Source organism: Anabrus simplex, chromosome 5 (assembly GCF_040414725.1).
Source record: "Anabrus simplex isolate iqAnaSimp1 chromosome 5, ASM4041472v1, whole genome shotgun sequence".
In the NCBI taxonomy this organism is placed as follows: domain Eukaryota; kingdom Metazoa; phylum Arthropoda; class Insecta; order Orthoptera; family Tettigoniidae; genus Anabrus; species Anabrus simplex.
In genome coordinates this window covers 204,732,464-204,744,828 of record NC_090269.1, presented here as the reverse complement: position 1 = coordinate 204,744,828, position 12,365 = coordinate 204,732,464, and the positions used below count along the sequence as shown (strand labels likewise).

The following is a 12,365-nucleotide window of genomic DNA, read 5'->3' as shown; positions in this document are numbered from 1 at the left end:
TATAGGCGGCCACAATAGTACCTGCAAAACCTACAATATAGATCTTCCTACCCCCCATTCTCACCCAGCTTCATCAAATAACATTTAGCAATTGTCCCATGGTTCAAGTCCTTCAGTATTTACCTCTATCTTCCCCACCTCTTGGCCTTAGAGATTCTGAAGTTGGACATCAACTGATACTCAATTCTAGGGAAGTATCCGGCCTTAACATTACTCTAACTTCCCACGAACCTACTACGCTGGCGTAGCAGGGGGAGAGGTGATACTCCCACGTGGCGCGTCCCAGGTGGCGGATAGGGGGGTCCTAACCGGCTTGTCGGCGGACTTGAGGGAAATAAAATACCTCTCGCGGACCAAACACACAACCCCCTATGGGTGGGGGATGCAGATGAAGAATACTCCCATGGTATCCCCTGCCTGTCGTAAGAGGCGACTAAAAGGGGCGACCAAGGGATGATTGGATTAGAACCATGAAACTACTTGTGATTAGTATCACCATGCGGGGAACACCATGGGTCTCTATTACTTGCGCGTAGTACCACTATGTTAGGTACCAAATAGGTTTGTGATTAGTAGCAATCAGGAGCACCGTGCGGTCAGGCTTTTACGGTACCTGTGATTAGTAGCACTATATGAGCGACACCAGGGTTCTGGCTTGCCTATGATTAGTACCCACTGTATAAGGAACACCACGGGATAGTACGAGTCCCTGTGGTTAGTACACACGTGATAAAAACCATAGGTTTGCGTTACCTGTTATTGGCGCTGCTATGTGTGAAACACCATAGGTCTGTATTACCTGTGCGAATTTCGTTACCTGTGAGTAGTACCATAATGTGTGGAATACCGTGAGTCTACGATACTTTTGATTAGTACCACACCATGTCAAATACCATGGTTCTACTTTTCAAGCGATAAGTACCATTATGAGAGGCCGATAACCTATATTTTGGACCTCTTTAGCTTGCAAGCATCATCGATTCAGTACTGAGCTCTAGAAGCAGTCCCTTGGTCAGTATTACTATTGTTCTCCGTCACTTTCTGAGACTGAGGCATTGTGGGTCGGCTCCACTGATTGTTTTAACTTCATATCCATCCGTTCATTTTTCGTTCTCACGCTTTGAATTCTGGTCAGTGGAGGGTTTTGGATTTTTATTTTGTCATTGCATTTCATCTCATTTCGTACCATCAGTGGCTGATGACCTAGATGTTAGGCCCCTTAAAACAACAAGCATCATCATAATCATCATCATAACTCTAACTTCATTTAACTTTTTAATTCCATTCTCTAGCCTCGTCTATCTCCCCTTTCCATTTACCTCATAGCAGTGTCTGCTTTCTAGCAGTGGTCACCACCATTCTTATTCTATCCTCCACTGACAAAGGTTGCAGATAAAAATTTGAGGTCCGTCTGTTTCTTTTATCCACATGTACTTACATATTAAGTCTCTTCCCTCCGTCTGTTTTGTTTATTCATTTATATTTTGATAATGTTAGCTTTCTTGCCTGAGCATTTATGACTGAGTTACTCATATATTGTACTTGACATCTCTTTGATATGGGTTTTGAACTTTCGAAGTATTTGATACAACCTAAAAGTTGAAAATCTACTTCGAAGCGCAATGTGATAGTGAAAATTAAATATTTAATCGAAATATGCTTTGAGAGAACCAAACAGTACTGTAATGTTTGTTTTGTAGTTATTGAGAGGGTGTATGGCATACTATCAAGGGAAACTATGTTGGCTGTAGTGAGAAATTATGGGGGCAAAGGAACATTGTGGAGATAATGAAAAGCCTTTTTATTTATTTAGAAAGATAAAAGAGGGAGAGAGAGAATACTTGATTCTTAGTAGGCCTAATTACCAGCTTACAGCTTATGATTACTGTATTTTATACCATGAAAATATATGCTGTATGACACAAAATCTGGATTTCCAAGATTATTTTGGACTAAGACATCAAAGGTTTTCAGTGACAGAAGAATGGGAAAGGTCTAGGACTGGGAAAGTAGTAGCTATGGCCTTAATTAAGGTACAGCCCCAGCATTTGCCTGATGTGTACAATGGGAAACCATGGATTACCATCTTCAGGGCTGCCTGCGGTAAGTTTCGAACTTTGCAAGATTTAAGTGGGTCAGTACGAAAGAAACCTAAGAAGACTAAATGTCATACAGGAAATTTGAATATAACCAGGTGGACCATTACAAGTATTAGAATGTATATTCTTCTGGAATGTTTTTATAGTGAGAGAAATCAAACCAAAGTGAAGTTAAGCTAACACAGGGAGTTTGCAATTCTGATAAATTGTATTTTCTTAGAAGAAAATGAATTCACAGACAAAATAATTACATTAGATGGGAGAAAATCAGAAAAACTGAAATCATTTATAGAAAGAAAATTCTAGTGCTTTCAAAAATACAGTACCAGGAACTTGCTGAAATTTCCTGACTTTGCTTTGTGCACGCAAAAATAACAGGCCTATTATGGCTTGTTACCTGAGCTGATGTTTAAATAGAACATAATTAAATGTGTTAAGTTACCATTGAAGGTTCTCTACTCATTAAAATTCACCTTGATACTCTTAAAATTGAACATACTCTCTATATTTGCTTGTAAAACATTGAAAGAATATGAGTGTGAAGTCTGTACCTTTCCCCTCTCAAATGAAATGGATCTATGTGTTGTGTAGCTTGAAATGTCCTGTCTTCATGAAGTGCATGCATGTAACATGTGTGTTGTGTACTAATGGTGTGTTGTTTTTCCCCCTCTGCACCCTGCCTTCTCATTTAGCAGCCTCAGCCCCGACAGCTTGTCAAGGTATGTTACAGTTGTATTCATTCTATTTTAGCAATTTAACCAGCACTTCAATACTTCTATTTATCTTTGTGTTACATGTTGCGACAAATGTATAATGTAAAAGTTCACATACTTCTATCTTCCCAATGCTTAGCAGTGAGTATTGATATGGATATAGTTATTGTTGTATTATAGTCCATTTTGTTTAATTTTAATTCAATAATAGGATATGTTATTGCGTCTCCAAGAACATTTGCTTGCTTTCCATTAATATTAATCTTCACCTGTATGCCAGATGTTGTGCTTTGAATCAGTTTCTACAGAGAGAATAATAATAATAATAATTAATTATATTGTATTAAAAAAGTGAAACACTACATATTTCAGACAAAATGTATTATTATTATTATTATTATTATTATTATTATTATTATTATTATTATTATTATTATTATTATTATTATTATTATCATTATTATTATTGGTGCGACGTAAAGCCACTAGAAAAAAAAAGAGAAATCTTTCTATGGAACTTTGCATATTTGGAGTGCAATTACAGGAACAGATTTTTATCTCTTAAATGTCCAAGCGAGTAAGGAAGTTAACAGTTATCCAGTGTTGAAATCGTGATCATACTCATGGAACATCCAGTTTTAAGTGAAATAAAAAACACAAGAAAGTGACTTTTTACTTAAAAATCCCACATTCGTTGGCTGGGATTTGAACAAGTAAATCAGTGCTAGTGGTTTCAGAATGAAGTCCCTTTATTACATTCCTGTGAGTTTGTCTTTGGTCAGTCGGTCGGTTGAGGATAAGGAAAAGGAAGCTCTCTTTAAAGAGTATTGAGGTTGCAAGGTTGCTTTTTAAAACTGAGTCACAGATTTGTTATTCAAGTATGCAAGTTAATGAATCTAAAATACTGATTAATCATGATTAGGGCCTGGATGTTCATGACCTAAAAATGTTAGGAATATGCAGGCATTTATGACCTAAAAATGTATTAAAATATGACAATAAATATGACTTAAAATGTTTTGGTCACATTTTCATAATCTTCAAAATCTTGCCACTGTTTAAATTAACGTTATATTGAAAATATTTTTAAAAATCTAGAACATTCAATAATAATAAATAGGTAATAATATTCATTTTATTATTATATTTTGAATTTATTTAATTACTCATTCCAGAGGTAACTCTCGACTCTGCACAGAATGAAATAAATGTCACATTTTGATGGGCAATCAGAAAGAACAAATTATATATATATTTTTAAAGTTTTATTTTATTATGACTTTTAATGGGAAAAAGACTGCTCAACATCACAGGATGTTATTGGGCTATATTTTAAATACTTCAAATCATTAGAGTTAATTGAGGCTCACTATTCTGTCATTGATACATATTTTTCTCTTTCTATACAGCTTTCCCTGCTAATTCACATAAATATAATAATGTAAGAAATTACACACAAAAATTAGGAGATGTGAAAAATCCGTCTTTGAGACCACTGAAACCAGCTATGTAAAAATGGAATAAAAAGATAATAATATGACAAAAACACAAAAATTCACAAGGAAACATGACCATAATATGAAAAATTGCTGGAAAAGGACAAAAAAAGTTAACCAGAATATGACTTCATATGACCTGTGAAAATTGCATAATTTTAATCACCATAGATAAAATAATTCTTTACTTGTATTTTACAAAGAAATAATATAAAGAAATAAAATATGACATGTCATAAACATGCAGGCCCTAATCATGATGATTAGTTTATACTTTTTGTTACCAAAGTTGATGCTCCAAGTAAAAGTAATTAGATTTGATTTTTAACCCTTGAATTTAGTGAATAATAACATGATGGAAATTCTAAATGGAAATTCTAAGTTCCCATGGAGGGAATTAGATATTTTTCCACCAATAGAGCATATAAAAAATCTGATCAAAAATTAGATGTTGGCTTTTCCGGCGTTTGCTCTATTAACATGATGGCAATCAGAATTGGTAGTAATATGAATTTTAGTGGAAAATGAAAGGGTATGTATAGGTAATTTAAAGCAGAAACAGGTTCCAGGAAGAACATTCCAGGAATCAACAATGAACAAGGGGAGTGTACTGTATATGTGCTGACTTCCAGAATTCAGAAGTGTTAAATCAGCGGTATGTAAAGGTAGTTGGATATAAGGATAATGTCTAGTTAGAGGAGGTGACTAATAGTAGTGAAGTACTGAAATGTACATATCATAATAAAGATACAGAGATACAAAAAGATACAAAAGTTGAAAACAAGAAATGCAGCTGGAATTGATGAGATTTCTGGGGATATACTAAATGCAGTGGGTTTGGATATAGTGCCATATCTGAAATACCTGCTTATTTGATTAGTTTATATGAAGGGGCTATACCAGATGAATGGAAAGTTGCTATTGTAGCTCAGGTTTACAAAGAATGGGTAATTAACATAAAGCAGATAATTACAGGCCCGTCAGCTTGATATGTGCTGCATATAAGTTCTGTGAAGCGTTCTTTCTGATTACGTTAGACACATTTTCAAAATTACTAAATGGTTCAATGGAAGGTAGTTTGGGTTTTAGAAAGGTTATTTCAGTGAGGCTGAACTTGTAGAATTCCAGCAAGATTTAGCAGATATTTTAGATTCAGGAAGTCAAATGGACTTCATCACTATTGACCTATCTAAAGCTTCTCTGAGAAGAGATGGATGTAGAATAACTGGGATTGGTGAGGAGTGAGTCTGTCTATTCAAAGACTGCACTGTATGAAGATGTGAAGACTGTCCTTGTTCTTTTTGTGTTTTCATGTTTATCCTTGTCTTTTCTTTATGTTGCTCCCTCTTTCCACACTGACCTTCCGTTATGTTCATCCAGTTAGGTGTTCAGTTTCTTGTTCCTTTCTCTCTGTGTACAACTTCATATGGTTATATGGATATTTAGGGGTTGTGTTAAGATCATAATATGAAGATACAGTTGGAATCCAAGAGGACAGATTGGTGCAAATATTCTTTTATAGGAAGAGGAATCAGGGATTAAAGTAATTTATTAAGGGAGATGTTTGACAAATTTTCAACTTCTTTGAAATCTTTTAAGAAGAGACTAGGTAAACAACTGATAGGGAATCTGACATCAGATAAATAGCCATATATGAAGAACAGAGTTGATTGATTAGTTGATTGGTTGACTGATTGTTTGATATCAAACATAATGAGAAAATATAGGTATCAGTAAAGTCATATTCAAGGAATTATATTTTTTAAAGTGCAAACAGATCAAGAGTGGATTATCTTAAAATAGACACCTCTGGAAATTTTCTCATATTCTATTGCTTCCTCTTTGGTTCATCTGTAGTAGAAAAAGGTTGTGTATCTTGGCCATTCATTGTGTGTGCTCCACTTCAAGTGAAGTATATGATAGTACATACAAAGTGAAGGTAACTTCTATTCTTATTATGTTTTGAAGTAGCAAGAACTTACAAAACTAGTGCTAACATTATTACTGAGAAGGTACTAGTTAATAGCCAGTAGTAGTGTATTTTTCCATCTGTTATTGGCTCAGAAAGATGATATTCACATGTATTAAGTGCCCTCTCCAAAGTGCTACCTTTTACCAATACTTCTTTTTGTGTGTGTGTGTGTGTGTGTGCTTGAATCCTCTGCTAGACAGTACCCTGTTTTCCTGTTTTGCTAATCTAACTGTTTTGATGGATTTGATTAGTCTTATCTGTTACTAATAGAGTGAATCCTTATGTTTAGAGATCATGTTTTTTCCTGTAGTAGAATGGGTATATGTATTATCCGCACACTTTATCTTGGTGCATTTACACCCTAGTGCTGAATCGGTCGACCTCGGCAATCTTCGAGATCCGTACTGGCAACCTTTGAAACACAAACTATGAATCGCTTAAGCATCATTGTGCGACATCTGCCGTACACTTTACGTACTAGTACTGTTGTTGTTTACACAACAAAGCCAAAGTATAGAATTCATGCTAGGAAAAAGATTCGCATTGAGAAATGTTTTATAATGTTATATAATGTGTATGTGACATAGTTGTTGGCTTAAGATGATAACGGTTTAGAAATTTCATATCGATCGATCATATTCTCGATTCTATTCAGATTTAATTTTCATTCAGTTGGCAGCACCAGGCAGCACTATCGATACCGGGACAGCTCCCTACTTACTCCTCACCCCCGTACACAAATGCACCAAGATAAAGTGTGCGGATAATATTTATGGCATTATGGCAAGACTTGTGTTAAGAGTGTGCTTATGTTGTGGTAATATGGTATGGATTTCAACTTACACATTTTACCCTGGTGCCAGATGGACATGCATGACCTATTGTATCCTGTACTCCCTAAACAGAATGTTGTTAGTAGAGATTTGAATGTCCGAGTCATATTTTTAACTAAATTTCTGGAGTACAGGTACAGCTTTAATGTTTCAAATCATTCAGTAAAAAAATGACCAAACATATCCTATGGTACAACAACCCTGATGGGCCCTGACCTACCAAATGACCACTGCTCACCCTGAATTCCTGCAGATTATAAAGTAAAATGTAGTCAATGCAATGAATCCTCTTGGCTGTTATTCTTGGCTTTCTGCTCACCATCAGATAGCTCCTCAATTGCCCTTACTTGAGCTGAGCACGGAACCCTCATATCCAGGTAAAAATCTCTGATATGGCCAGGAATTGCACCAGGGCCTCCCGGTAATAGGCAGGCTCACTGCCCTTAGACCATAGATCCGACAAGGATGAAGAGCCTTGCTAAATATGGAAAACTCAGTAAATTACCTAGTGCAAAATTTCAGTATGTAACCATTCTCTCATGGAAGGATTTATCTCAGAATTTTGGATCTTGCATAATAGCTGAGAATTTTCAGATATTTATGAAGCATCCAAACAGTAACCACAATTCATTTTCTACATAAATAAGAACAACATTACTTTTGTTAACTTCAAGTGGATGATGGACAAAAGTGTATGGTAATGGTTGTTCTTGTCATTACAGATGGTCAATGCCCTTTCTTTTATCTTAAATTTGCCTTTTACCAGGCAAGTTGGCCGTGCGCGTAGAGGCACGCGGCTGTGAGCTTGCATCCGGGAGATAGTAGGTTCGAATCCCACTATCGGCAGCCCTGAAAATGGTTTTCAGTGGTTTCCCATTTTCACACCAGGCAAATGCTGGGGCTGTACCTTAATTAAGGCCACGGCCTCTTCCTTCCAACTCCTAGGCCTTTCCTATCCCATCGTCGCCATAAGACCTATCTGTGTCGGTGCGACGTAAAGCCCCTAGCAAATTGCCTTTGTCTAGGGTTTAGCTTAGAAGCTTCCCACCTGGATGGCCTGATTTGATTCTTGGCTCTGCCTCAAATATTAGAGTTTAACATACCAGTAATTGATTAGAATCCCACTCTTGCCCATCTTGGGATTGGTTTAACCCCTTCAACTCTGGGAAAATTTAGGACTGGTATCTACATATAGACTATGGCTATTTTTCCCAATCTTTGCTCTTGTTAATTATAAATATATACTCTAAGATGGGTACAACATCAACATAGGTTTTCAAATACAATTTGCAGCACACAGCTGGGTGAGTAGTGCAGATTGTGGAAATGCTGGTCTTCTGAGTCTAGGTTAGTGGGTTCAATCCTGACCGAGTCTGGTGGATTTTGAAGATGCTGAAACACACCAGCCTCATGTTGGTAGAATTATCGGAACAGAAAAGAACTCATGTGGGACAAAATTCCAACTTTTTGGCATCCCCAAAAACTGTAAAAGTAGTTAGTAGGACATAAAACCAATAACATTATTATTACACTATTTGACACATACTTAGTCACAAGGATTTTGATCAAAATGTTCCAGTCTCGTTATAATATAAAGCAATAACATCTACATCTCAAGGTTATACTGATTAGGGAAAATCACTGACAGAAATTTGTTTTTTTGAGGCATTCATTTTGGTTAAAATGTGAGAGCTTGAATCCATACTGCTAGTGTGCTGAAATTGCTGATCATGTTGTGTTGTTTCATCCCTGCGTCCAGGTTGAACAAACTGATACGGGCACGTGGCACGAGGTTCCTGCTGACCAGGTACACCTGAGAGTATATTTCAAATTAATGTGTAGAATGTGTTTTTCTTTTTATTATGCAGACGTGTTTCTTTTGTGTACTTATTAACCCAAGAATGATCATGATAATGCTTAAATTTCAACAAACTTAACAACAGTCACATTTTTAATGTGCAAGGTAACTCTTACAGAGAGGAAATAATATATATTTCCTATATTCTCAGCTGTTTGTGCCGAGTCATGTATCATGAGAATATTTGGGAATGTAAGTTGAGTAATTCCCTCCCTTGCTTCATAGGTTATCTTTGCCATTACTGGTAGAAATGTAGTAAGAAGTTCCCAGTCTAAAGCTATCCATTAAATAAAACTTACATTTGATAATGTTATGTATAATCTGTTTGGATTATACTGACAGACTTTGTTACAAGGTTTCACTCTAACCAGAGGCATAGATATTTAGGGAGATCCTCTCATGATTTTGAAGGGTAGGGGACTTGAAATATTTCTACTATACTAAACACAGAAAGAACTACCACTAAGCCATGGTGTATGACATATTTTACAACACATCATAAGCTAGAAATTAGATGTTGTGCGAAAATACTTTTCTTGAAATTTTAAAAGATTACCTATCTCCAAACACACTAATGAATTAAACGTTTTGGAAACTAAAAAGGGGTGTTAAAAGTCAAATTAACATTTTAAAAACAAACAATCATCATTGCATTTTATCCTCAAAGAAATTAGCACAGAGCTCATGCACTTCGGGATTATATTGCTCAATTTCTTTAGCAGGCACATGTGCATATCATATCTGTTATTGTGATTCTCATAAGGTTGATTCTTTACTGTGTATGTTCATTGTAACTGTCAAATGGTGAGTTAATCCCTTCAGACTATCTTCATGATTGTAAGTGGCTTTTTGACACCTAAGAATGAAAACCTCATGTCTGATTGAACTAATTTTACAAGAGAAGCAAAAAATAAGTTTCCTTTAGATTTCAGAGTCTTTCTTAATAGGTTCATTGATAATTATGTTCCATAACATCTTTGATACTTGCATGTATTACAGACTTAAAAAATATTTACGTAGTACATTTATCACTGGATATGCAAGTTTCTAATACTGTCATGGTTAATTGTTATGAGGTTTTCATTATATTTCAATATGTTATCAGAGAATATAGTGTAACTCACCTTACACAAAAGATGGAAAGAATTTAATTTTTACTTTCAAGTGAGATAATCCACCTGACAGCTACTCCTGTTAGGGAATCAAAATGATCGGCCTCCTAATCAGTTCATATGAACAATATTTCTTTTATCTGTTGTTTGGGTGTAAATGGAGTTTAAGTTAAAACTCAAAATTAAAATTGTCAACCATCAGGCAAATTTTATTGGGAAAAGAAAACACAATACATGGTGTTTCAGGTCATGGAGTACAGATGGTGTCTAACAATCGCCAATGAAATTTTTAGCATAGAGTCCGCTGTGGTCTGGATAATGGTGTCTGGGAATTTTTTAAATCTTAGGAAGTTCAGCAACTCCTTTGGAATTGTCCCTCTAGTGCCAATCATAAGCCTTGTAACTTCCCATTTTTTAACGTCATATTACTTTCCGAGATCCTCAGAGCATGCTTCATACTGTGGGTATGGCCTTTTTTTCCTCACGCACTATTCAAGGCTGCTGTTCATTTTTCTCGAATCTTATACTGTAGTGGGATCAACCACCATACCTGTAGCTTTTGCCCATTCAAATACAACAATATCAGCACATCTTGTGGATCCATTTGTGGAAAGACAGCCTATTTCTTCTTAGACCTCCAAGTGTTTTGATTCTCTCCAGCTCTGCAATGGCTAGTTTGACAATTTAATCTATCATTGCTTGTTTTATTTGATCAAATAAGCATTATTACAGACAACTAAATCTAAAATATTTAATCATTATCAATAACCAACAAGTATTTCACACTAAATTCTGCCTACTCAGACGTACATGGTTTACTAGCTGGTCACTGGAGGCCGGTATTTCTATTTATCAACGATCAGCTTGACAAACAAGGCTTTCAATCTTTTGTCCAAATACCTCCGTTTCAGAAAAAATCTGACTTATGAGGTTTCCATTCTTATGTGTTGTTATTTACTTTACAGGCTGTGCTATAATATGGTTTATTTTGGTTTCTTTTTGTTGTCTTTTATCGTCATGTATTCATGGGTATCTTCAATAATATCATGATTTTCTATTTCTTCTTTCTTGTAACACTGCACCTCAGTCTGCATAAGTTATTATGCTGCATGATATTTCATTTACATACAGTAATATGTGATACAGGAATAAGTGGCACTTATGAGGAAGCATGTTCTGTCCTGCTCTGATCTATTCTATTCTGTTCTATTCATATACAATTCTTGCTGTAAGTATATATGATTACTGATGATGGTATGTATCAATCTTCTTCATAGCAAGGTACAAAGGAGGTATCAGAGCTGCCACCTACAGGTCAAGATGGAGTTGAAGGACTACCTACATCTGGACTTGCAGATGGTGAGTCTTTAAAATAATTTTTCAGGAATTTTCTACCATACTTCAAATTTAAAATGAATTTTACTTCTTTTGGCAAGTGAGTTAATTTAGCCTGACCCTCATGGCAGAAAGGATACCAAGTCTTTTTAATTTATTTTCATCAAAGAAAGGGAGCAGTGCTAAGTATAGGATCATAGGATCACACACAACTTACAAACATAATAACCCTCTGCACCCATTTGTATGATATGTATAAAATTTCAATTTTATTCTTTTTGGGTTGTGGGGTTTGATGAATGTGTCTGACTACAAAATCATCTGATAGATTGCAAGAGTCTATCCCAGGTGTGCGGGTGTCGAATTTGGTGACTGGGTGCACATTCAACTATATAAATTGTCGAGGGCTTGTAAATGAATGCATATGGTATCACAATTTTCTCATAATTAAGGGTAAGGTAGGGCGCTGACATATACTTGAATGATAACACAACACATTTGTTGGCATACTCGGAAGGATTTATCTTGACATAGTCTTAGAACTGAAAGTCATCCAAAAAATTTGTAATAATAATAATAATAATAATAATAATAATAATAATAATAATAATAATAATAATAATAATAATAATAATAATAATAATAATAATAATAATAATAATAATAAGAAGAAGAAGAAGAAGAAGAAGAAGAAGAAGAAGAAGAAGAAGAATAAATGTGTATGTTTAGTCCTCAGCCCGAAGCCTGGTTGGATCCTTAACAGCTCTGCCATCAGCTGTCATAGATGGCCTAGGCATTAGTGTTGGCTACTGAATGTATGATTCGAAGCATTGTATCGATTCATTCAAGTGTCCGAGTGAATCGATTCACAGGAACGGCGAGCTCATGGCACACGATTCAGCTTACTCCCAGCGGACAGTGCTGAGTGGCGCACTCACTGGACGTTG

At 35.6% G+C, this 12,365-nt stretch overlaps 1 protein-coding gene across 7 annotated transcripts in view; it reads left to right on the top strand.

Moving 5' to 3' along the window:
* LOC136873917 (phospholipid transfer protein C2CD2L) overlaps positions 1 to 12,365 on the top strand; it is a 430,499-nt gene that overhangs the window by 360,421 nt on the left and 57,713 nt on the right. For 4 of the 7 annotated variants that reach the window (XM_067147258.2, XM_067147261.2, XM_067147256.2 and 1 more), the window contains exons 10-12: positions 2,792 to 2,818; positions 8,873 to 8,920; positions 11,361 to 11,442. In XM_067147258.2, coding sequence (XP_067003359.2) covers positions 2,792 to 2,818; positions 8,873 to 8,920; positions 11,361 to 11,442 — 157 coding nt within the window. The remainder of the gene's footprint in view (positions 1 to 2,791; positions 2,819 to 8,872; positions 8,921 to 11,360; positions 11,443 to 12,365) is intronic. The other 3 variants (XM_067147257.2, XM_067147259.2, XM_067147262.2) reach the window with 3 other exon arrangements.